This window comes from Rhineura floridana, chromosome 10 (assembly GCF_030035675.1).
Source record: "Rhineura floridana isolate rRhiFlo1 chromosome 10, rRhiFlo1.hap2, whole genome shotgun sequence".
Classification (NCBI taxonomy): Eukaryota; Metazoa; Chordata; class Lepidosauria; order Squamata; family Rhineuridae; genus Rhineura; species Rhineura floridana.
In genome coordinates, this window is record NC_084489.1 from 46,672,748 (window position 1) to 46,699,655 (window position 26,908).

General features: G+C 40.9%; 1 protein-coding gene across 4 annotated transcripts in view; it reads left to right on the forward strand.

The window, feature by feature from the left end:
• The window catches only part of ETV1 (ETS variant transcription factor 1), a 103,896-nt gene that overhangs the window by 43,540 nt on the left and 33,448 nt on the right, over positions 1 to 26,908 (forward strand). For all 4 annotated transcript variants that reach the window (XM_061586525.1, XM_061586524.1, XM_061586522.1 and 1 more), the window contains 3 exons: positions 15,193 to 15,322; positions 18,916 to 19,104; positions 23,693 to 23,940. In XM_061586525.1, the coding sequence (XP_061442509.1) occupies positions 15,193 to 15,322; positions 18,916 to 19,104; positions 23,693 to 23,940 (567 nt within the window). The remainder of the gene's footprint in view (positions 1 to 15,192; positions 15,323 to 18,915; positions 19,105 to 23,692; positions 23,941 to 26,908) is intronic.

Consider the following 26,908-nt stretch of genomic DNA (forward strand, 5'->3'; position numbering starts at 1 on the left):
TATGGTTTGTAGGGACATACAGTATGACAAAACATGTAGTACCTGAAGCCCCTGTAAAAAGGGGAGGACTGTGATGATGTCAAAATGCAAATTGACTGCTTATTGTCAGAGGGGGAAGGGGAGTGGATGGTAGAGTCATCTCCAAAATATTGGTGTCTGTTTATAATCTGTTGGAACAATATATTGAAATAATACATTCACAAGTATTAAAGCTTTATTGTAGTTTGTCTTCAAACACATATAATTGGCTATCACAAAAGCATTGCATGCAATTTGTTTTGTTCTGTTTTGCTTTTGATATTTCCAATGTGTGTATTTTTGTGATTGTAATTTCTGTAATGGAGAAGAGATCAGCTGTATGGATGCTGTTGAATTCTTCCATACATGCATCTCCTGAGGGCTGGACTTTTGTGTCAGCAACACCATATGCATGGAGCATCTTATGCTGCATCACAGCAATTATATACACATACCTATGCAGCCAGCTGTGGCAGGGTAACCAGTGACTCTTGGTGGTCCAAGCTAGAGCTGGGCCAACCCACAGCTGGACCAAGCCATGCTCTAGAGAGTCCAGAAGGAGCCAGGCTTTTGGTGAAGAGCAGAGATGTGTTTGAGTAGAAAGTTGGAGACAACCTGGTGGGTTTTTTAAAAGGGCTTATCGGGGTGATGGAGTCCCCAAGTTATGCCCTGGAAGCTTTATGAGAAGGACAGTTCAGGTTCAGTGACTGATCATGTGGAGTTTTCTGAACCCTGCAATTGGGGTTTGGTGAATGGGACAGATTGGTCTCCATGCTGCTAGTCACTCCAATCATGCTACATCTTTCTCAAAGCCTCCAGGATATGACATGGTGCCTTTGCCCTTTCCCTTTGACTTGGCCAGAGTTACAGCTTAGGTAGGGTCTGGTTGCTTCTGTGTTTGGTATGGAATTTTGCACATGTGGCAGAAAGGCATAAGACTATGGGGCTTCGCTGACAGGAAACAAGCTCACAGGATCCAAGCAATGTTTACTGTTGATTGCTAATACTTGAAAATCCGATTTTGAACCTGTTATTCTTTGTAGTCTCGAGAGTCCTACAAATGGGATCTGTCCATGCACAGGTGAAACTTCTAAGGCTTTAGGGGATGATTTTTGGACCATGATGTCATTGTTGCCCTTCCCTTGAGTAGTGTCTTTTGGTGCCAAGCACCTTGATCATGGAACAAAATCAGGACCTCACACACTCAGATCATTTTTGATACCATGGATAAAAGTAGAGAGGGCTCAACAGGCAGGTTCTAGTACACAGTCTAACCCATCTACTAAGCTTAAAAGGGGGCTTATAACGTTTCCCATAAGTGATCTGAAGAAACTTGCGAAGAACCCTAAAACTAAGGTGGCTGTTAATGGTGTTCCTGCTGGTTCCAGAAACACTGGATGCCTTCAAACAAAAGGAAAGAGATGCCCCCAAATAATCTTGTGTCTAAGCAAAGACTGTTATGGATTCAGAAAGTGGAAGAAGAAAATGAATCTTACCAATGCTTGGGAAGGTTATCCCATGCTTTCTGGGGCTGATGGGAGTTGTAGTCCAACCCATCTGGAGGGCTCTAGGTATTGCCTCTGTTTTTGGAGGATAAGATATAGGATAGCATGCTTAGTGAAGAAGAGCCAGTGTCTCTGGTGCAGACAGTATTCTCTTTCAGCTAAGGAGAAGAAGAGTGGTGAGGTGATCTTTCTTCTCTCTCCCAAAAAAGTGAACCAGGCACCCACCTGGATCTTCCTGACAATCCCAAAGGTTCACCTTTAATTTTCTAAGCCAAACAGTATCTGCAGTGCCAGCCCTACTTTGACAGTTTGGATTGAGACAAATGGACTACAGCATGGCTCCATTTCCATTCCACTATCTTAAAGATATGGATATATTTGTGGACTATCTGGATTCAAGTCCCATGGCATCTGTACTATTCCCAGACGAAGGTGCTCCTCAAGAATGTATCTAATGCTGCATCGGGAGCACCATCCTTCATCTCTGTCCCAAGTTCTTCAGAGATGTCCCTAGAATAGAGGGGTTTTAGTACTATCAAATAGGTGCATAGGTATAGACAGCATTTTTTTCTGTCACCGGGGACTATCTCTAACTTTGCAGCACTGTGGGACTCAATCTTGATTCCTTGGAAGCTTCATTTCCAATTCTGTGGGACAGGTTCTGTACTTAACACTTTTCTCCAGAACCTCTGATAACATGCACTGTGGTCAACATGCATGCTTACATGCCAAGCTTTACCAAAACAACTGTGAAATCCTCTCCTTCTGTCACTGGCAAGAGTTCAACTAATGCGCTGTCTCTTGATCCCAGATCTTTTAACACACCAGCACCCATCTTCTGAAGATCCATTTAAGAGCATGGAAGATCTAGTGGGTTTTTTTTAGGTGTTTGAAGATGTTCTTTTTGTGTCTATAAAAATTCCACATGCAAGAAGTATGGGTGTAATTGCTCAGTCCCTCTTCCAAACAACCCTCTAATACTTTTTCATGCATCTTATAGTACATTGTAAAAAATATCTTCTCCTGTTGAGTGGTAATGGAGCAGGAGGAACTCATCTAAAGTTCAATTTGGGGTAGAAACACACTTCCTGTTTTGCCAGTTCCAGTGCGTTTCCACCTCTCTATTCTGAAAATGGGGGCACACAATGCTAGTCAAACCCCACCCCTTTTTACTGTAAAATCCGGTGGGAGCTTCTTCAAAGAGATTTCACAACTGATCGACAGATCAACCCATCCCCCTCCAGGTGTGGTTAATGGAAGCACTTTGTAGTGTGTGTACAGCCTTGGAAGCTATCTCAGCTAATATATCCCATTTTAAAGGACATAATATTTTCTTGTCCAAACAGAAGTTTCTTAAATGTATATCCCACAAGATTCCTCTAGCTTACACTGCAGCATCATGCTTTTGTCCACTTGGTAAGCATTCATTAGATTGCCACCTCTTTAACGTTGTGCTTTTGTAGCATTTTACTTACACTAGGAGAACTGATAAACAGGGAGCTTTATATGACACTCAGTTTCCTAAGATACATGGAAATAACCTGCTCTGCAACCCGGCTTAGAGTGTCTCTTGGTAGTACCCTGCTCTGACCCATGCTTCATGTTAACCAGGACATAGGCCTGTTTTTAATTCTAAATCCACCGTGCACTCTTCCTTTGTGTTTGCAAGCTCCTAGTTTTTATCTGTGCAGGAATGCGCATGATAGTTAATGTGTATTCCCAGACAATAAGTACTTGGATTACATCTGAAATTTAACTGTGAAGTTGGCAAATTTGTCCCTTCCCTTTGAAGATGAATGTTCACTCAATACAAGCCCAAGTTTCTTCAGCAATACTTTGTAGAGGGCTGTTAGTGGCAAAAACTGTACAATTACCAGTTGGCTGTGACGCACACTAGGCCATCGATATTGGGGCCAATAAAGAAGCCCATACGGACAGGGCAGTCTTACAGAACATTGATGTGAATGGTCCTCTACCCGGGAAGATTGCCTTCCCTTCTGAGAGCCAAATGCCAATGATGGGTGGGGCAAAAGTGGGTGGACCAACTAATGTAAATGTTACTTTTATACAATAGGCTAGTTTCTGCACACATTCACACACCCCTCTCTGTTCTCCATTGAGACAAGCAAGAGGCATCATCAGAATTCAAGGCCACTTTCTGGCTTGGTAAAAACACTTGGGGTGGAAAGCAGGGCCATTGAGGGGTATAGCCTAGGAAGAGTTCTGATTATTCATTGTGATCACTCATGGCTGAGTAAGATTGTCTTCCAAGATGAGGTCTTTAACAGTGGGTCCATAAGTGACTGTGGAGGCCAATTCTGGATCCACACAGCGTCCCACAGTGTGGACATAGGTTTCCAGATGGAAGATGGTTGCGATGAGGATTTGTTTGATGTGCTTTCTGCTTAGCTCGTTTGTCCCGTTCACCTTGTATTCATGCTGTTTCAAAGTCCACAGCACCTTTGATAATAGCTAACCTCCATTTGGGACATTCATGGGCCAAGAATTCCCAGTTGTTGATGTTCATTTTACATTTTTTTAGATTTGTTTTAAGAACATCTTTAAACCTCTTTTGCTGTCCACCGATATTCCATTTTCCATCCTTAAGTTGGGAGTAAAGTGGCTGCTTTGGAAGACGGTGATTAGGCATTCAAACAACATGGCTGGTCTAGCAAAGTTGATGTTGAAGGATCATTGTTTTAGCACTGGTAGTCTTTGCTTCTTCCAAAACACATTAGTCTGTCTTCCCAAGTAATTTCCAGAATTTTCTGGAGGCAGCGTTGGTGGAATCTTTCAAGAACTTGGGAGTAGCGTTTATAAATGGTCCATGTTTCACAGGCGTACAGTAAGGTCGGTAGTACAATGGCTTTGTAAATAAGCATTTTGGCCTCCCTGCGAATATCCCGATCCTCAAACACTCTACGCTTCATTTGGGAGAATGCGACATTCGCACAGCTCAGACAGTGTTGAATTTCAGCATCGTCAGCTTTTACAGAGAGATGGCTGCCAAGATAGGGGAAATGATCAACATTCTCCAATGTCACACTATTAAGCTGGATTGATGGCTACACAGGGACTAGTTCGCACCTGTTGATGTACTTGGTTTTTTTAATATTAAGTGAGAGCCCAAGCTTTCCATATGCTTCTGCGAAGACATTTAGGATAATTTGAAGAACTTTCTCTAAAGGTGCAGAGACTACATTATCATTGGCATATTGAAGTTCTACGACAGAGGTTGACATTACCTTACTTTTTGCTTTCAGCCTACTGAGATTAAAAAGCTTTAATTAAATTAAAAGCCAGATTATTATTATTATTATTTATTACATTTGTATACTGCCCCATAGGCGAAGCTCTCTGGGTGGTTTACAACAATTAAGAACATTAAAAACAAATATACAAATTTAAAAACACTTTTTTGGCCGCTAGGCCTCAAGTTTCTCACCCCTGCTCAACCCCCTTCTCCAAGTTCAAGTTCAAAAATCTCCCAGTTGTGAGACTGCACAGAGGCTATGAAAGGCAAAACAGAGTTGCACATGAATGACTACTACTTGTTCAAATGGTTTCATGAGCAGTCAAACCATGTATTTCCCAACTGTGGTGCTTTCATGGATCCACCTTCATGGCATCTGGGTGGAACTAAATGGGTAAGGCACTAGTTCCTCGGCTAAGGTTCTTGGTACCAAAAGACACTAGACATTAGTCAATGTGAAGGAGGGGAGAAAGACTGCTTTAGTTTCCGTGATTTGACCTCCACATGTGTAGCTCTCGATTGTTGGACTGCAGAGCCACATGAAGAACAGCCAGTAAGTGTAACGTTGTTTTCAGTGCATCTTCAGTGTTTTCATATGAATACGTTAGTCTAGAATGCATCTAGTGAGATGTCAGCCTTGCATCTCTTTGGTAGAACTCAAGTCTGTAAAAGACACGAACATTGTGATTAGGGTAGTATTGTTACAAATGTATTTTTAGCATCAGCAATTCTTGATTCCTTTTGGAAAAAAATATTAATGATTGTTCTTTTTGTCAAGAGCACTTATTAGTAGCAGAGCCCATCAAGGCAATCCTGTAGCCATTTTTGGGGGGTGGGGTGGGGTGGGGGATTGCATTCTTGGTAATAAACTTTTTGTATTACCTAAAGATACTTGAGATGATAAACATCATTATCACAGTCCCACCCTCCCTCCCCTGCAAGGTTTGCTTCTTAAAAAAAAAAACTTCAGCGGGAAACATTTGCCCACTTTTGAGCAGGTGAAGAAAATTGCAAACAAAAACAAAATCAGGGCCCCTGTCCTTTAAATGTATTTCAGTTTGCATTTTGATCGCAGTTTAGAAACGTTATCACCCACTTTGTCACAGACATAATTCACATCTTTCTTCAGGCACTGTAAACAAGAGAAATGGTTTAATGGTTCCCTAAAAGGCACTCTGCACTGATAGCTGAGATTAGACCCTTTAGTAATGGATTTTTGCGAGCTGGAGAAAGCAGGGGGAGGGAGGGCTTGGCAGAGGGAAATGTACTGGAAAAGAATCTTTGAGAGGCAGTGGTGATGGATCTGAAGTGCCTGCTGCTCTAAGTCTTATGCATGGGCAGGTAGATGGGTTTAACGAATCTTCAACACTGTGGGTTTTATGAGTAGCCTTCTGCCTCTGGAATTTAACTGCATATTAATTGAGGTCATCTCAGTCAGTTCATTTGGAGACAGAGTGAGATCAGCTGAGATAGGATTATGGCTGGCCCATCTTTTCTGTTCACTCTCATGAAAAAGCATGTGCCCTGTACATATTGCTTCGTTATAAGACTCTTCATTCCAGATCACTTCTAAAATTCCTTGATTGGGCTGAAAGTGAGTAAAGCTTTCTTGAAGACATAGGTTTTTTTTAAAAAAAGTGCTTTGTATTAGGATGTGTGGGAGAACTAGCCAAGACATCCCTTTCTGGTTTATGTTTTTTGTGGCAAATCTTGTGTCTTTTGTTACTTTCTTTTCTGGTAAAACACAAAGTTTTTCTTTTGTACGCTTTTGGATCTAGCATTGATAAATGTGCGTTACATGCAGGTTTGCAGAAGCTAATGATTTGCTGTTGGCAATGTTTTGCACCAGTCACTGCATGAATGTCTCTGCTTTTATAGATTTTAATATACATGTTATCTTTTGCTCTATGAACTCTGCACGTTGCAGAACTTAAGTGTCTGTGGTGAGAGCTTGTCAAAGGTCATATGCAAACAGTAAAAGTCCTGTGATCTGCTCAGAGTGTGTCTGTGTGTATGCATGGAACACTGAAGTCTTACCCCAGGCTTAATCTTTTGCTCATTCTGATCAGGCCAGGAATGTTAGTTCACAATATTTTAAATTGGAGATATCTTCCAGCTTTTTACTCAGAAGTACCCCGGGAGGACTTTTCTTCATTCCAGCTTTGCCCATCATTCCTAACTTGTTCTTCTTGTAGGTCACTGTAGTTCACATCCAGTACCAGCATCCTTATTATCCTTGTGTGCTTGGCTCCCTGAGATGAGGAGGCCTTGTCGGTGTGTGTGAGTTGCTTCTTTCATTGTTCTCAGCAAAATTTGAAAAGTAGTTTGCAGAAGCTTCCTTTAGACTTGATGTTTCTATCAACTATTCTCCTGTCCTTTCTATCAATGACTCTCTTTTTGCTAGCACGTTTTGTACAAGCTTCCTAGGTGAGCGTCAGATCCTTGAGATTAGCAAAGGAAGCCATATCAAGGGAAAAATGCCTAGGTCTTATAAAATCAGTACAGAATCCTGCATGTTAATGCAGGCATTTGCTTACTTAAGTTTATTTATGTGTGATTTATGGAAGGGCATTTCACAGAAACTTCCTGGACTGTGGGATTTGAGAAGATGACCGTCAAAGGATTTGGTGATCTGTAAACTGAATCCTAAGGGGGAGGGAGACATAAACTTGGTGGTAATGATGAACAAAGGCTTGTGCAGAGTAAAAGGAACTGAGGGAATGACTCTAATGGGGCTCAGTAATAGTCTTCATAAAAATGTAGGAAGCAATCCAGACCGTCAGTCACATGGTCTTCAGTGTTTGTATACTAATGCCCAGAGTATGGGAAACAAACAGGACGAACTTCAACTCTTAATACAGGAGAGTAAATATGATTTGATAGGTGTAACTGAAACTTGGTGGGATGACTCCCATGACCAGAATGCAGCAATTGAAGGATACAACTTGTTCAAAAAGAACAGAAGATATAGAAAGGGAGGTGGAGTCACGTTATATGTAAAAAATATATATTCCTGCACAGAAATATAGGAGAATGAACTTTCTCCTACAGAATGTGGAGGAAGCAACTAGAGGATCAGCTATCCTTCACTTGATTCTAACCAATAGAGATGACTTGGTGGATGAAGTTGCAGTTACGGGAACTCTGGGGGAAAGTGACCATGCTATACTTCAGTTCTTGATTTTAAAGGAAGCAAAAGCTGAGAGTAGCTGTATGTGTGCCCTGGATTTCAGGAAAACCGATTTTAATAAACACAGAACAATAAGTAAAGTTTCATGGCAAGCGACCCTAATGAGAAAAGGAGTCCAAGATGGCTGGGAGTTTCTAAAAAAAGAACAATTGCAAACAATTCCATCAAGAAAAAAAGGGAGAAGAGAGCAGAAGAAGCCATTGTGGCTTCACAGAAAGCTTAGAGATGACCTGAAAACAAAAAAGGACACATGCAGGAATTGGAAGGAAGGCCAGGCCACAGACAGGTAGCGTGGAATTGCAGGGATGGCGTCAGGAAAGCTAAAGCTGAGAATGAGCTGAGGTTAGCAAGAGATGCCAAAAGCAACAAAAAAGCTTTCTTCAGGTACATCCATAGTAAAAGACAGAGAAAAGAAATGGTGGCACAGCTACTCAGTGAGGATGGCAAAATGATAACAGATGACAGAGAAAAGGCAGAAGTGTTCAATTCCTTCTTTGGCTCAGTCTTCTCCCAAAAGAGGGTTTATGACCCTCTTGGGAAACGTGAAGTTGAATGGGCAGTATTGCAGCTTGAAATTGATAGACAAATGGTCAAAGAATACCTAATCACTTTGAATGAGTTCAAATCTGCAGGGCGCAATGAACTGCGTCCTAGAGTATTGAAGGACCTGGCTGAAGAACTCTCTGAACTGCTGTCTTTGTGAAATCTTAGAGGATGGGTGAAGTGCTGAATGACTGAAGGAGGGCTAATGTTGTCCCTATTTTCAAAAAGGGCAAAAAGGAGGTACCTGGGAACTACAGACCAATCAGCCTGACATCGATCTGGAGCAGATTATAAAGCGGTTAGTCTGTAAGCACCTTGAAAACAATGCAGTGATTACTAGAAGCTAACACAGATTTATCAAGAACAAATCCTGCCAAACTAATCTTATTTCATTTTTTGATCGGGTAACTTTCCTCATAGATTGGGAATGCCGTGGGCATAATATATCTCTACTTCAGCAAAGCTTTTGACAAAGTGCCCCATGATATTCTGCTTAGCAAGCTAGCTAAATGTGGGCTGGATGGAACAACTATCAGGTGGATCTACAGTCGGCTACAGAATTGTACTCAATGCTTATCAATTGTTCCTTCTCAAACTGGGGGGAGGTAATGAGCAGAGTACCGCAGGGCTCAGTCCTGGGCCCAGTGTTATTCAACATTTTTATTAATGACTTGGATGAGGAGGTGCAGGGAATGCTGATCATATCTGCAGAGAATACAGCATTGGGAGTGATAGCTAATACCCTGGAAGACAAACAAAATTCAAAGTGATCTTGATAGGCGGGAGCATTGGGCTGAAAACAATAGAATGATATTTAACAGGGATAAGTGCAAAGTTCTACACCTTGGAAAAAGAAACCAAATGCACAGTTGTAAGATGGGGGGGGCAGGATACTTGTCTCAGCAGTATGACATGCGAAAAGGACCTTGGGATTGTTGTTGATCACAAGCTGAATATGAGCGAAGAGTGTGATGTGGCTACAAAAAAGGTAAATGCTATTTTATGCTGTATCAACAGAAGTATAGTTTCCAAATCATGTGAAGTATTAGTTCCCCTCTATTTGGCCCTGGTTAGGCCTCATTTTGAGTTCTGGATACCATACTTCAAGAAGAATGCGGGCAAACTGGAACAGATTCAGAGAAGGGCAATGAGGATGGTCAGGGGACTAGAAACAAAGCCCTAGGAGGACAGACTGAAAGAATTGGGTACGTTAGCCTTGAGAAGAGAAGCCTGATGGGAGATATGATAGCACTGTTCAAGTACTTGAAAGGTTGCCACACAGTGGAAGGCCAGGATCACTTCATGATCGTCCCAGAGTGCAGGACACGGAATAATGGGCTCAAGTTGCAGGAAGCCAGATTTCGACTGAACATCAAGAAAAACTTCCTAACTGTTAGAGCGGTACGACAATGGAACCAATTACCTAGGGAGGTGGTGGGCTCTCCAACACTGGAGGCATTCAAGAGGCAGCTGGACAGGCATCTGTCAGGAAAGCTTTAAGTGGGATTCCTGCATTGAGCAGGGGGTTGGACTCGATGGCCTTATAGGTTCCTTCCAACTCTATGGTTCTATGAAATTGCATTTCCCATTGGCATAATAATCTACTTCTAAAAGACACCGTTAATTCTTATCTTCCAAGGAGCGGTACTTGTGTTTATTCTAGCTGAAAGTGCTCAGCCTAATTTTTACTACTTTCCTCCTAGGGCTTAGTTTTATATTAGATGATATGTGGGCTTAGCACTAAAAGACTTATTTGGAGAGCGCTGAATGACAGAATTATTTCTCCAAATCAGTAACAACAATTTGTATAACATGTACTGTTCTAATCTTTCCTAGATAAGATAGGCACCTTTGCAATCTAGAAATGTTCTTCAGAAGCAATTTTGGGAGAAGGTCTCGTTTTCCTTGTCTCCAAGGAATAGAGAACCAGATGGCTGAATTGTTTATGCTTATTTATTATTTTCTTACTCTTTCCATATAGATGCTGATAGAAGGTAATGAATTTATCCAGAGACCTCCACTCTGTTTTAAACAAAGTTTCAAAGATTCCAGTAGAGAATGTGATTGTAACATAACATGAACAGTGAAAGGGGGTGACAATGGGAGGCTTATTTTTGGCACTAAAAATGTGTTTTTTAGCATCTGGTTACTGTGCTGTTATAATTCATTGAAGCTTTAAATAGATTTGAAACAATAAAAATACATCTGAATCAAATGAGTAAGTTTGCCTCTTCTGTAACAAACAGGCCCACTTTAAGATACTGCGGATAAAAGTTTTGCCCAGTAAACGGAAACTTCACAGGGAATCCCTTGGAGGATAGTCTGCCCAACACTACTGCTTGGAAATTCTTGCCTCTCTCAGTGGAGATTGTACAGAAATGATGCTTAGTGGATTGCCCTTTGGAGTTTTTGAGGCTTCCTTCCCCGGTCCCCCCCCCCCATGAGATGAAAGAGTTAACCTCTGAGATGCTGCGTCTCAGATAACCCGAAGAAGGTGGGATGAACTTTAATTAAAACTTCAGCACGCCAGCCTCCTAGTTCTGTATGCTGGAACTAGCTAGTCCTTTTCTGTAAGCAAAATAAAATATACCTTGCAGCTGAGGCAGAAGGCAGGAGCCGTGTTCAGTGAAAGTAATTTAATTAGTGTTGATCATGACTCCAGATGATGGTGATTTGATAAGGAATAATTTAGTACTTAACAGCCTTTTACATGCACCAACTCCATGTGGGAAGGTAAAGCAAATTGCACAAAATGAATGCACTGCTTTTTCTTGTCCCAGTGCCAGTGAGCTGGAAAACTGCCTGCTAGCAGCCATTCAGCTTCTCCATGCTGTGGTGAAATACTCCAGCATTTCTCCACATAGGCTTGTGATGTGGGAGTCTCTGCGGTCCCCTCATTTTAAAATAAAGAAGGGGAATGCATTTTTCATAGCAAACTCACTGCAAAGAAGGAAATGGAAGGAGCAAAGTTAGAAAAAGAAACTGGGACCCGTCTGTAGTTTTGTGTTGGGTGTGGGATATGAGCATTTAAAAGGGACAGGAATGTGTTGTTTTAGGCAGGTTTTTTAAAAAATAATAATTGTTTCCAGTTCTGGAAATTGTTTGTATAATAAGTCTGATTCTCATATTACTTCTTCAGTAACACAGAATAGGCCTTTAGACCCAGATAAAATGCTTGGTGAACATAACACTCTTGGAAAAACAAAGATGACTGCTTGATATCAACACATACATTATTTATATGGCATTGAGGAACAGTCATGGCTCTGGAATTCTTAAATTATTATTGATTACATTTATATCTTTTCCTTCAAGGATCTCAAGGTGACGTACATTGTTTTCCCCTTCCTCACATTTTATCCTTGCAACAACACTGATATAGGTTAAGTCGAGGGGTGGTGACTGGCCTAAGGTCACCCAGTGAGCATCATGACTGAGTGGGAATTTGAACCCTGGTCTCCCAACTCTAGCCAAGGGTGGGGAACCTGTGACCCGCCAGCTTTTGTTGGACTACAACTCCTGTCATCCCAGACCATTAACCAAAGTCAGCTAGGGCTGGTGGGAATTAGAGTCCAACTACAGCTGGAGGGGCCACAGGTTTCTCACCCGTAATAACTACACCAAACTGGCTCTTTGGGATGTCTTCAGTAGCTACCAGCACACTTGGATCCTGATTGTTCTATTTGGTAGATGTAGTTCATATTCCATTAAAACCTAAGAAGAGTTTTAAAAACTATACATTATTGTCTACTGGATTCTCTTTCCACAGTAGAACTATTGAAAATGTCTGGGTAATTTGAAAACTTGCCAATAAAGGTTGGTCGTTTACCTATTTTGTATACTATTCGTTGTCCGTGCTGGAACCAAGTGGACGTCATTCTAAACATGAATATTGATGGACTAGTTTGCATGCCATGCTAAACCAAATCATGTGGTGGCTCTGTGAGAGATCCCAACTGCTTTGAGCAGGTACTGGGGATGTACATGCAGTCACAGTGGCAGCACAGGGTCGCTTTTTTTAAAAAAATGTTTTACTCCTATACTAAGTGGGGAGGAGAGCCTGGCTGGGAGTCCAGAGTCTGAGTTCAAATCCCCACTCGTGTCTCCTGGGTGTAAAGGTCCAGCTAAAGATCACTGCACAGTGAGTGGTTCAGGGGTTACATGCCCTGCCTCCTGTGCAGCTGTGGGCAAGCTGCATAGTCCCAAGGAGCCCAGTTGCCCCCCAGCTGGCAGTTGCAGACAAGGAAGGGGCTGGCTTGTGCAGCTGTGGCAAGCTGAGCAGGCCCTAGTCTGCTGGGGAGGACTAGCCTCAGAGGGAGGCTTTGGGGAACCCCTTCTGAATACTGCTTACCATGAACACCCTATTCATAGGGGTGCCATAAGTCAGGATCGACTTGAAGGCAGTCCATTTCCATTTTTTCAGTCTTAATATTTTACTTATTATTTTACTTATTAAAACCGATGTGGTAGTCTTTAAGCATTAACATTCCAACTTGTACATCCTTTTCTACCCATGTAAAAAGTGAATAGCCAATGGTCATAGATGATGGGAGTTGTAGTGCAACTACACCAAGAAGACACCAGTCTTAGAAGGCTGCTCTTTAGAGTTGTGTGCCTGATTTGTTTGTCCTAGAATTATTTAAATGTGTGTGTAGGGGGGGGTTAAGTTGGTGTAAGTAAAAGTAGCTCCTCTTCATAAGGAATAAATTTTGCTTAATGCCTTTGTATTTAAAATCTTGCGATTAACTACCTTGGGAAAGGGTTAGGAGGTTTAAACTTGAGCTATTTTATTCTTAATATAGAAAGACCTTTATTTTCTAGTTTACATACCAGCTAGAAGGATTTCCCAGGGTATGGTCTGAAAACACATGAGGCCATTATCCTGCTGAAACTAAGCTGGAGACCACCTTGGAACCACAGGTATGCTGCCTTGGATTCCTTGATGAAAGGAAGGCAGAGTCTAAAAGTAAGGAAATAAATAAAATAAATGCTCCAAAGGATTTTTTATTTTATTTTAAAGGAAGCAGTCTGTGGAATTGCCACATAATGAATTGGATCTAGCCTAGGTTTGTTATGCTTGTCCCATTGAAATAAGTGGGGATAGTGAATCATGACTGAAGTCCCATTTTATTGTAATGACACTTGAGTGCCACTTATGAGTAAGTCCCTTTGAACATTGTGGGACTTACGTCTGAGTAAGCATGCAAAGGATTGTCCTGGACTGCTTGGATCCAACCGTGTATGTTCTTGAGTACAAGCTATAAAATTATGTCTAAATTACAAGTTGCTCCACAACTTAGATCAGTGAGCTATTGATGGCAATGCTGGATGCTGATAATGGACGAAGTCATTTTGCTGTTGAGCTAGGAATTTATTTGAGCTACGTTGTTTTTATAGCTAAAAGTTGCTCCCTCTCCCGTAATGATATTTTCAAGTCTTTTCTCCTAGTAAGTGCAATATCTGTGATATAAATTATAGTAGCTAAAAACAAATGTAAATGGGTCATGGTTTCCTTGCTAATGAGCTGGGAACTTGGCCATGCTTCAATTTTAAAGGATAAAAGTGCTAATAGCACAAAGGATCCCTGGTGCCTCCAATGTCTATTAGACACCCCAAGAAGTTCCTGATAATACTCACTCACTCGCACCCATACACACTCTCTCTTTTGGCACTGCATTTTTACTCCAGTGATTTAATTAATCATGAATTTTGTTAGTCCCATAAACCAAGGGGAGGAAGGATAACTTGCCCCACATTGAAGGAAAAATTGGAAATATAATGAACTACAGGCCTGCAGCTACTTTGCTTATTTTAGGTATGTGGAAGTAATATATGCACTGGATTTGGGTATCATTTCCATGAATCCTGGAAGGTGCCAAACCAGAGTTGATGGACATACGGCTTCGGTGCACCTGTTCTGTGCTTGTAATAGGGAATCGACATTTGTTTGTGTAGCCTTTGTAGAAGAGAACAGGAAGCATTAGTACATGTGGTTGGGAGTGCTAAATTGCATCAGTTCCCTTCCAGTCTGAAAGGAGATGATGGCATGTTGGGCAGGGAACATGGTGGGTTGGTTTGAACATTGTGAAAGTTTTTTTTTGGAAGGAAATAAATCTTAATTTGTGTTTCTTCTTTTTGCTACAGTCCTGATCCTTAAGCATTTTCTTATCATATTTTCATGAGGGCTATAAATGTGTCTTTTAACATCTGAAATCCTTTATATATTAAGAGTTTACATAGCACAAGAATATGCTTTTTGATTCCCATTTTTAATGAGGCGTTGGGCATGCCTGAAATGTGCTTGCTTGTGAACTATTCCATGCAGCCATATTCATGTATAAATTCAGCCCTTGTTCATAATGTATGCAGTGTTAGCATACTAGGAGCATGCTGCTGACCAAGGCCACAATATCACAGACGGAGCCATAGTTCCTAAGTTCTGATGGTCTGGAGTCTTCCCTAAAAGGTAAACCTGCTATGCTAATGTTTCCCCCACTCCTATCAATAGAAGCCTGATTTTAAACACAAGGCAGGCTATATAAGATGCCTTATAGGCAAACAATTTCAGTTCATCCAATGTCGGCTTTAAAATGGACCCAAATCATATGTGGTCTCCTGATTCTCGCATCTGATTGCATTGCTTGTACTTGATGATTTTTCTGTTTTTCCCCCCGTCTTTCCAGTGGCTTTTCATGGTCTCCCAGTGAAAATCAAGAAAGAACCTCACAGTCCGTGTTCTGAACTCAGTTCGGCTTGTAGTCAAGAGCAACCATTCAAATTCAGTTATGGGGAAAAGTGCCTGTACAATGTCAGGTAAAGTAGCAAGTGTATTTTTGTAGTGAAACAGCCACACATCCACTGATGGGGGACACAGAGGACAAAACTGCAAGTGCCTATGGAAAGATTTATTTTAGGCCTGTCACATTTCGGAATAATCCTTCTTCTTTGAGTGGTGTTTTAAGAAACAATTCTTATCAAGTGCACCAACTGCTATAGTAACTCATATAGTAACTATGAAGGGGCATTCTTAAAAGCATTTGGCCTGAAATAAATCTATCGTCAAGCACCTGGAGTTCCTTCCTTACCCCCCCTCCATATTTTGTAGTAGCATTGCCAGTGGAAACAAACTGTAGTAATAAAGCCATGATGGTAACTGAGCCATAAAAATTCCCCTTCTCCTGCAGCTACAGCCTGGTCTAGACTTGAAGCAGAATGTAGTCGGAAAAGTCCTGACGTGGTAGAATAGACTATACTGCTTCAGACTGCAGTTGGGGCAAACAAATATTTTAATGTTCCACAGTAGGGCAGTGGGCTAGGTTAGAACCATTACCCTGAAATATTAGAGTGCTTTCAGTCTGAAGTGGTACAGTCCATTCCACTGCTTCAGGATTTTTATGTAAAAATACAGATGACAAAAAGAAAGATCACCAGATAACAGTATAACCGATCCTTAGACTGATTAGAACACATTTAGCTGAACAGGAATGGATATATTTACACTCTGATCTGACAAGTTCTAAACGTTGTTGTTGTTGTTATTTATATCCCACCCCTGCTCCCAAACGAGTTTGGGGAATGTCTGCTGGAATTTTTCCAGTGCAGGGGTGCTAAAAATACTGAAAAGGAAGCAGACTAGTTTCTCACACACACACAAAAATGAGAAGATTGTTCCTGTATATTTTGCTTTGTATCTTGGGTTCTACAAATTATTATAATAATTATTATTACTACAATAATTATATTCTACAAGTGCTAGACACTGACTCCTTTTTTAAAATGTAAGGTGGGGACCTGGAGATTTCTGTTTAATGCCAGGGAAGGATGGGCAGCTGCCCCTTTGCCTCTCTGTGGATGCCCATTGTTCTAAAATCATTTTAAAGTAATAGCATCCCTTTATATATCCGCAGTGCATTTCACATTCCTTAGAAACAGCCTGAATTTCAAAAGGGAGGCTTTTGGTTGCCATGAGGTAGGTAGGTAGGGTGTGTGTGTGAGAGAGCACTTTTTAAAATGCATTACATGCATTAGGTTGAAATAGCCCTTCTTGCAAAAGATAGGCCTGGGCAACACATTTGGTGTTTCTGTCAACGTTCGCAGATGATATATGTGTGCATTCATGGATGATTATTAAAAGTCTCATTTTATTCGGCTTTACAGACACTATTAACTCTTGAGAAGCAAGTTGCTTCCCTTTGGGAATGAAGGGTGGAGAGCCAAACTTTTTTAATGGCTTGTAGAATCAGTTTTAATTGGTGTGATAGCATTATGACCTTTAATAGCTTTCTGTTTTGGAAGCTTTAGTTTATCAGCACAAAGTTTCTGTATGCATTGCTTCTCCAAAATCTTATAATCTATGTAATCTACTTAGAAGTTACACCTATGTAGTAACCATCTACAAAATGTGTCCCAAATTCTTGCACCATCAAAGGACAACAGGCCTTTTATAACTAACAGTAAGAACGCTAAAGTTTTTACTATTATATTTCCCCCAAAAAATGTTGTAGATAAAATCTCGGTTAACAGAAATTGTACTTGGCATATAAACATGTTGTCCAGCGTGAGCCACTTCCATAAATTGCTGGGCATCATTTTGTAGTTACAGAGGTTGGCTCCAGTATTTTTAAAATATAACTGGTGTCCCCGTTGTACATATTATTCCCATCAACTGGTAGGACAGTCTCATTCTGATGGTCTCTGGGCTTTTTCAAGAGATTGTTTTAAATATGGCACTTGGATTTCTCAGGTTTATAAATAAACAAAGAACCCAGTTCACAATGTCATATTAAACCATAGTTACTGTTTAACTGTGGTTTTATCTGGCCGTGCCAGTAGCAACAAACCACAAGTCTTGACTTGTGTTGTTTGAACTTGGGCTAGTGCAAACCGCATGCAGTAACCAAAGTTGGTTATTTATTTATTTATTTATTTATTTTATTAGATTTTTATACCGCCCGACTAGCATTAGCTTTCTGGGCGGTGTACAACAAAATATAAAAAATACAAAACATCTCAAAATCTCATAATAAATACAGCATAAACATATATAAAAACAAGGAATCAGAAAACAATTACAACAAAATTTAAAACTAAAACAAGTTACATATTAAAACGCCATAGCAAAGAGGAAGGTCTTATCGCTTGTGGTTTGTTTGGGAGAATCAAACCATGAGCCTGATGTCAGATGATAAACGCTCATGGTTTGCTAGTCCTGTTACAGCCAGCTCCAGGAAAGGAGCAGTGTACCCCAGTACTTGTCCTAGTTAAACCATAGGTAAATAGTTTGCGATGTGCAAACTGGGCAAAATATCCATGTTGCTTGGAACATACAACCTGTTTTAAAATGTTTTTCTTCTGCTTTGTGGTTCTTCTTGGAGACACAGAGTGCTTTCTCCTTGTTAGTCACCTCAGCCACTTGTTGAGGAGAATGAGAAGCTTCTGGGGGAACTCTTCTTAAAAATATAGCTATTTATTTTGAATTCAGTTGAAAAACTGGGAATGGATTTAGGGAAATGTCTAAGCACAATGTAAAAGAATGACATTTAATACATGGAAATATAGGTCTGTCAATAGACAGGTTCGGTTAATAATGCTCCTAGTCTAATAAAACATTGTTAGACTATGAATGAATATTGCGCTTGCACAGTCATGTCTCCCTTCACTCACATTCTGGAACAGAAGACTGCCTAGGTTTCTTAAACCATAGTTTCTTGTTGCATCTGAACCAGACAGCTGTAGTTTAATCTCATACTACAAACCAGGATCAGATTCTGATTTCATATATTGAATTCCAAAATGTTTCATATACTGGTTTGCTGTCTGAGATTAAAGTGGTGTTTATTGATTCAGATGTGCTCCACAAGACTGCTTTGAAGCCTACTACATAGCACTCCACAAGCCCCCGCTATGGAAACTTTGCACAGCACTTTACAATGGGCCTCTCAAGTTCCAACAATCAGCTAATTGTTGGGTCTTGCAAAAACCATTGCAAAGCACCCCACAAGACTCAACAATCAGTTGACATTTCTAGCAAGCACAAAGAATATTTGTTTTGTATATTACATCCATGTCCTGTCCTGTCCTGTCTTTAACTTTCAAACTGAGTTAGGAAATGATGGTGGATAGAGAATGATTTGTCTATTAATATGTTACCCAAGTTTCCCATGTCTATGACCAACACCAGCCATTAGATCATATAAAACTGCTTTTTACCACATCAGACCATTGATCCATCTAGCTCAGTATTATCTACACCGACTTGCAGCAACTCTCCAGAAATGTTAATGGTTGAACCCAGAACCTTTTGCAGGCAAAGCATGTGTTCCTCTGCTGAGTATATGACCCTGTCCGGACTACACAATAGTTCTTAAAGAAGGCTAACATATTGCATCCCTTTGTTTAACTGGCAGTGCCTATGATCAGAAGCCACAAGTGGGAATGAGGCCCTCCAATCCGCCAACTCCATCAAGCACTCCAGTTTCACCACTGCATCATGCATCCCCAAACTCAGCTCAGAATCCTAAACCTGACCGGGTATTTTCTGCTCACTTGCCTCCATCCCAGCCCATCCCAGACAACGCTTTCCCCATGGACCACAGGTAAGAGAATGTTTTTCCTCACTTCTTCCAAGTCAAGTATTTTTCGGTGGGTATATTACTTATTTGTATTGGTGTTTATAGCTGATTATGCCATCATCATTCACCATATTTGCTGTTATTGAAAACTGGGATTATTTATGCAGAGCCAAAAAGCACGATAGAAATGCAGAGACGCAAAAGACCAGAGGAACACGCTGGTCAGCAGTGCAATAGGTTTTATTGTAGCCTTGTTTATTCTTTTTTTTTAATTATTAGAAAAGTAAAAAACACACACAATATACATTAAAATACACTAATTTGATCATTATGTATAAGCTATTACCTTCATTTTCATTTGAACTTTATAATATAGCGGAGATTAAACACCACAAGTAAAGACTACAAAAAGTAAATATGCACACACAGACAAAATACTGCTAAAATTTGAAAAACAGAATAAAGCTAAGTGTCCTTGAGCAATCTTACTACATATCTAATTGCCAGGAAGATTATGTAAGAAAAAATATCATATACGAAAAAATAAAATATAAGGCTAGACATTATCTTGAAAACGTATATTCCACCTTCCAATAAATGTGTTTGGTAGCCTTGATTATTCTGTGGTCCTGTCTTCAATAATTGATGCTCTTGGAGAGGGATGGGGAACTTGTGCCTCTCCAGATATTGCTGAGCTACAGCTCCCATCAATTCCAGCCAGCATGGACAATGTTCATGGATGATGGCACTTGTGGCCCTCCATGTTGTTAGCCTACAAGTTCTTCATTCTTACTCTAGTGTCTGCTTGTCTCTGGATGCCAAGGGAGCAATGATGAGCAAAAGGCAAAGGGAAGCTCTTTAAGGAATGTGACAGGTAGGTGTTCTTCGGAGGTAGCAGTTGTTATAAGCAAGCAACTCTCATGTCCATATGGGTGTTCAGAGTTCTACTGTTGTAAATCTGATCAAATGCAGCACAATATTTCTGTAGACTACACAAACTATAAAGGAGTAGGGTAGAAAGCATGGAGGTATATGCATATGTATAAATTTATTTTCTTGGAATCGGGTAGATAAGTATCATAGTATATTATTCAATTCAGGAGGATATGACTTTTCAACATAACAAATTACTAGATGTTTTACATTGTACTTAACTTTTTTTATAGCCATCATCTACAGGCATTACTGCTTGTTGTAAAAATTTGCATAGTATCCATTGAAAGGGTGTTGGTTTTTTCCCCTTTGAGCTTTTTGAAATGCAACAGCTTAGGAAAAGGAAGTTAAGCTGCCAAAACAAACTACGTTCAAATAACGTTAGGCTGAGCAAAACCACAAAAGCTAAAAAACTGTATTGAAGCTTCAGCTACGTCCCTAAATCACCCTGCTTAGTCTTTGTACTTGAAGTCCTAAGGCAAAGCATTCATTGACAGAGCTAAACCTTATTTTGCTTAAATTTTGCTGTGGCTGTGTTTGAATTGTGATTTTAATTGTTGATTCAAGTCTGATCAAACATTTACCTATTTGGTTATGTTCTAACCTGCCCAGAACATAAGAAGCCAGTTCTGATGTAATATTATGTGTTTCTTTCCCCAGCCCCTGTGAAGTAATGTACAGACCTACAAATGGAATACTACTTACGAATTTGTGCCATTATGGCCCATGTAATTTGATGACGGTTCCATGTGGTGGTTTGATTTATGCATATTCCTAGCATGATCATTCCAACACAATGTAAATGCAGTTTTAGGCAATCTAAGAGTTTCTATAATTATGCCTATCCCCTTCTTATGTAATCATTAATGAGTGAAATAGCCTGTTGCCTTACGATCCCCTCTGTTAAAATATGCAGTTCAAGAGTACAGTCCAATTCTATCTATGCCTACTTGGGAGTAAACCCATTGAACTCAGGGGCTTGCTTTGCAGTACATGTTCAGAAGATTATATAATTCTTCTGCTCTATAGATTATGCTATCGCAGAGGCTTCCTTGACACATTACTTTTATCCACGATCATGATCTCATTTGACATCCTGGCTTTTCTGTAATTGTATAGTGGCAGGGCATGGCAAGGTTGGGGTTGGAGGGAAATGGAAGAAAAGTCAAAGTTTGCAAAATTTTGTGAACCTCTGGCTTAGCATACCTGCTGCTCCAATAACACAGTTTATAAAAGGCATAAGTATGTAGAATATAAATGGCTCTAACAAGCACCAACAGGAATCAAAGCCACTTGTATAAACACATGGCTTGATTCCATACAAAACTTCCAGTGCAAGTATTAACTTCCTTTGAGGCTTCATAAGTGAGCCTGTTTCTTATTTTAAGTTCACTCTTTGTCAGGTTTTAATGATGATTTCTGCTTCTTTTCTTTACTGAAGGGGAAAAAAAGTGGGAGAAGAGTATGAATGTAGTGCCAGTCAACTTAGCTATTTTCTGATGCTTTGATGTTTAAGACTTTATTTTCTGAATGCGTAGGTGGACTGCAAAGGCATCACTCCTTTCACCATGGCACAGAATATTTTTAGCAGCATGAAATATATTTGCTTCCATTCTATTATTTTTTATTCTTTGGAATGAATGAATTCAGCATTACTTTGAATGAACCTCAAAATTTAAATGAATCCAAGCAAAGACAGAATTTATTTCTAACAATACTTTTGGTCTAATCCTTTTGCTCCTGTAGGCATATGGAGACTCAAATATAGTCTGTACAGTATACAAGGATGGGCTGTACCCTATTATATGCATAATAATACTCTTTGCTGTCATGAAGTACCCTTTCATCTTATTCTACTTGCTTGGTCCAATATTACTGTCAAAATAAATTATTATTTCTAGCTTCATTTTTTAAAAACGAATTATTTACATTGAAACTTCTGAAGTTAAAATAGTATGAAATTTGACATAGCATAGTGGTTAAGTCTCGGATTTTATGTTATGGTCAAACTGGGGTTTTGCCATTCGAACTGTGTTTCCAGCTTGCTGTGCTCTCCTTTTTTCATGTGCTCTAATTCCCTCCCTTGCTTCCTAGTTCCATAGTTTACCAAAACATTCAAATCCGGCAAACTGTGGTTTGTACAAATTATAGTTTGTTTCAAACCAAATTGAATTTAATGATCAGTTTGAAAGTAATGGCAAAGTGGGAATTGGCCACACCAGAAAGCAAAAAAGGAAGGAATCTGAGTGCATGAGGGAAGTGGATGTGAGATCATATGACCTCAAGGAACGGTGTCATCAAAACCATAGTCGGCCGTTAGATGTCAGCTGAGCCTCAGCATATGTACATAGGCTCATGTTACCCATATATGTAGGCTCTTTATAGCATGCCTCACAGAGACAAGAAGTCTTGAATCATACTATCCATTTCATTTGAACTGGGAAATTATCTGCTTTTGAAAAAGCTGGGATCTTATACCTTGTTTTGAAATTGGTTTAAGATCCTACTTTGTTCCAAAGCTTGTAGCCTTAGAGACACTTCAGATGTCTCAATAAACTATGGACTCTCATACTCTCATCTTGCGTAGCCATGTCTGTGTTTAGATTAACTGAACATTTTCTGTCCAAACCCAGCCACTGTGTTTGAAGCAAGCCATCTTCAAACAATGAGTTAGGAAGCTGGCTTGTTTCAATAAAATATTGTTAAGATTAACCACAGTTTAGGGTTTTGACGTAATGCTAAACTACACAAATGAGTAGCAAAAATTGTCAATCTCCATGTGGCCATGCCACAATCAGAGTGGTCGGAGGGTATGCGAACCCGAAGATACTACTGTTAATTCCCATCATAATCATTTTGTATGCTTTGTTGACCATCTCATAGTTTCCTGTTTCATCCAAACCAGGAAACTATGGTTAATTAGGGACTTCCTGGCTTAGCAAGTTGAAGAGCAAAGCAGCTGTATGCATAGGCAAAAGGTTCATGCATATTTTTAGCAAAGATTACATACATGACCGTATATTTTTCTTTTGTTATGCTAGAACAGGGACATACTCTACCATAAAGGAATGTACAAAGTATATTATAATATGTTATAGGAAGGAATATCACTTTAGCAGAAGCCAGCATGTAAACCATCATCTGCAGAGCATTTGGAAATGAAAGGGGTGGAGAGTAAAAACCTGAATAATGTGTGTATTTGATTTTTTTATATCTCAGTGACCAAACTTTTTAACATTATAGTTTATAATAGTTGGATTTTTTTACACCTCATTTCTAAGACTTTTGGGTTAATATTAACAAGAGGTTAAAAATAAAAAGAACTCTCAACTGGTGGTGCTAGGGAAATAATTTGATCATTGGGCCTATCATAAAACCTTCTCCAGAGGCAACTTTGCTTATCTAATTCTTGGAAAGTGATGCCTCTTATGTTAGGTTATAGACAGACTAGTCAAGGCATTACTATGCAAAAATTTATATAAGCAGTATTTACATTGGAGAAGGGTTTCCTTCCCAGTAAGCATACCACCACAAACTGTTTCCGTATCGCCTGGTGTGAGAGCTTTCTCCCCTCCCATTTCTCTACTTTGTCATGCTGATTCCCCCTTCTTCATTTTTTTCTCTTGGATTAATATTAACAGCACTCTGTACCTGGATTTTCTCTCTGTTTATATGCTAGATTCCGCCGTCAGCTCTCGGAACCTTGCAATTCATTTCCTCCTTTGCCAACCATGCCAAGGGAAGGCCGCCCGATGTACCAACGCCAGATGTCTGAGCCAAACATCCCTTTCCCACCTCAAGGGTTTAAACAGGAGTACCATGATCCAGTGTATGAACACAATGCCATGGTTGGCAATTCAGTCAGTCAGAGCTTCCCCCCTCCTCTGATGATTAAACAAGAGCCTAGAGATTTTGCATATGATTCAGGTAGGTGGAAGATTATTCTTTCTTCTCTTTAGTTCAGTAGGACTTTATTTCACAGGCTGTGCTTCCTACATTAAGCCTCATAGGAGAGGCTCTTGTTTGATAACTCAGAAAGGAGTATTCCAATTTATCATGTAAAAGCCTTTTGTAGTATAACAGTCTTTATCGTACTGGACAGCAGATTAGCAGTGCTGTCTCATCAGAACAGAAAAAGTTGTGTGCTAATGATCTTGCTATGCTCTCTGTCTCTCTCTAGAACACTTTATTGATGAATTGCATGGGAAACAAAGCATTTAAGCTCTTGAGGAAGAGAGATGGATGTTGAACTTGATGCTGCTGCTCATGATAGTTATACATCCTTTTGTCTAGACAGTGATGTTTTATTTATTTATTTATTTATTTAATTTATATCCTACCTTTCCTCCCCAACCCCAATTTTAGGATCAGAATTGAAATGCTTACATTCTTATAGCCATCTTAGAGGCTGGATTCTGCTCTTGGTTGCACTTGTATTAATTGAGAATGTAGTAGAACTCCATGCCAATCAAAACAGGGATGGGGAGACTGTGGCCCTCCAGATGTTATTGGACTCCAGCTCTTACCAGACCCAATCAGCACAATGAATGGTTATGGATGATGGGAGCTGTACTCCAGCGATATCTGGAGGACCAGATTTTCCCCATCCCTGCTCTGGCATCTCCATATCATTGTAACACCATTTCTGTTTATCTCAGTTTAGGCCCCATCTGCACTTAAAGCAGTATTATACCATCTTAACAGTCGTGGCTTCCCCAGGGGTGTAGTCATGCAGGGTCTTAGGGGGGCTTAAACCCTTTACTTTTTTGGGAGCAGGGTCCCTATGTCTCCAGCATCCTACAATCCAATCAGCATGAAAGAGTGAAAGAGGAGTGTATTAGCCACTGAAAAGAGTCTTTTAACCTGTTTCCTTGTCCTTTTGTGGTGATTGGAGCCAATCAGAGTGAAAGGAGGTGAGTCAAACAATGAGAAGACTCTTCTCAGTGCTAACACTCTCCTCTTTCATGCTTATTGGTTCCTAGGCATTAACAAGGATCTCATTCTCAACCCCACAGTGAAAAAAGCAGGTAGGGGGAATGGCTGTGATTAACATGAAGGGACCTTGCACTTCTGAAGTTGCCACTATACTACTGGGCTTTCCCCAAAGAATCCCAGGAACTGTTGTTTAAGGATACTGAGAGTTTTTAGGAGACCCCTATTCCCCTTGCAGAACTACAATTCCCAGAGTTCCCTAGGAAGAGGTACAGGAATACCCCGCTATACGGACCTTCACTTTACGGACACTCGCGAGTACGGACATAGTTACAGTAGCACCATTCCCCTGTTTACGTACGCTTGCTTCGCAAGAATGGACATTTAATGGCATGACACCACCGCCCGATCAGTTTCCAACTACAAACTTGCAGCTACGCAGAAGTAAGCCCCAGTGAATTCAAAGGGGCTTACACTTGCCCCCCACCCAAGAAATATTTTTGTGGACACTCTTAATTCGCAGGTGAAACGAGATTAGGATTGCAGCAAATTTTTAACAATGCGTTGGATCAGACCACAAATGCTTCCAATGCCACAATCAAATGTCTTAAGGTCCCACCAGGCTCTTGTTTTCACTCTAGCTTCCATTTTCAACAAATAAAAAAGTCATTCTCATTCCCTGTCCCTATTTTGCCCCAGCACAATCCGGGAGGGCTACTCTCAAGCAGGTGCGGCGAGCGTGGGTTTTGGAGAAGCAGCTGACCTATCTCTCCACGGCCATATCCACGGGTCACATCCCCGGGCAGCCCTCTCTTGGGGAAAAAAAAGCAAAACCCCACGTCGGAGAACGGAGCCCTTTCTCCTAGTGGTGACGAGCGCTCATGAGGCCTGGTGTACGCTGGGCCGGCTTCGCCGCCTCTCTCTCCTCCTCTCTCTCTCTCTCCCCCCCAAAAAAGGTTAACAAGTGGGTTGCCTCGTCCGAGGAGACCTCTTTGGCCCTGCCGAGAGCACGCACCACACGCCTGCAAAAAGGTTTCGGGAGGGGATGGGGGTGACTAAGGAGAATGGATTGTCTCCAAAGTCGGTTAGCCGAGCCAAGAAGTCCTTAATAGAAAGGACTCGAAAGAGGGGCTATTGCAGCGCCCGCCGTCTTTTTTATTTAGTTTGGAAAGCACGTCCTCGATGCGCCTAAGGAGAGCCCCCCCAAAATGGTTGGGCCCCGAAAGCAAAAAGAATCCTCTTGGGGCGCAAGGGCTCACGCGTCTCTTCGCAGACCCGGGCCCCCTCTGTGCCCTTGAACCTCTTGGCTGCCTGCTTTGTAGGCCTGAAGTACACGGCAGTGTGCACTCTTTGCCATAAAAAAGGAACCCCAAAGTGTCCAGAGATGCGAGCGCACGGCAGCTGCAGGATAGCCCTCTCCTGGAGAGCTGGATGCCCAGGCCGTGACTCCAGCCTGCCCACGGCTCTAGTGCTTCGGCCTTCCTCGTGGTCGAAGAGCCCGCACGCTCAGGAGAGGCTGAGATTTCGGGAGACTGCGGTGGGGAGAGCCTGGGAGGGGGTGGGGAAGAGTGATAGGCGTCATTTCCCATGAAAGAGCCGCCTTTAGCGGCCAGCCCCTACTCAGTTTTGCGCCTCTCATTGGAGTAGGTCATTTCCCCTTTTCAAGAGAATCACCCCCCAAAAAGGGGCCCAAAGAAAGCGTCCTGAGTGCCAGATCTTTGTAAGATCCTTGCGTTCAGTTTGTTCCCTCTCCTTCATCCATCTTACAATAAATTTTTGTTCATCCATTTCGCAAAAATCAGCCGACATTAAAGATAAGCTTACCCTTTTTCTTAAAATAAGGCCTACAGTACTGTGTTTATTTTAGTTATAAATGCGTTATTTACTGTACATCAGTTATGCCCCTATATGACGATTGCAGTGCAGTACATGCATCAATAAGTGAAAAAAGGTAGTGCTTCAC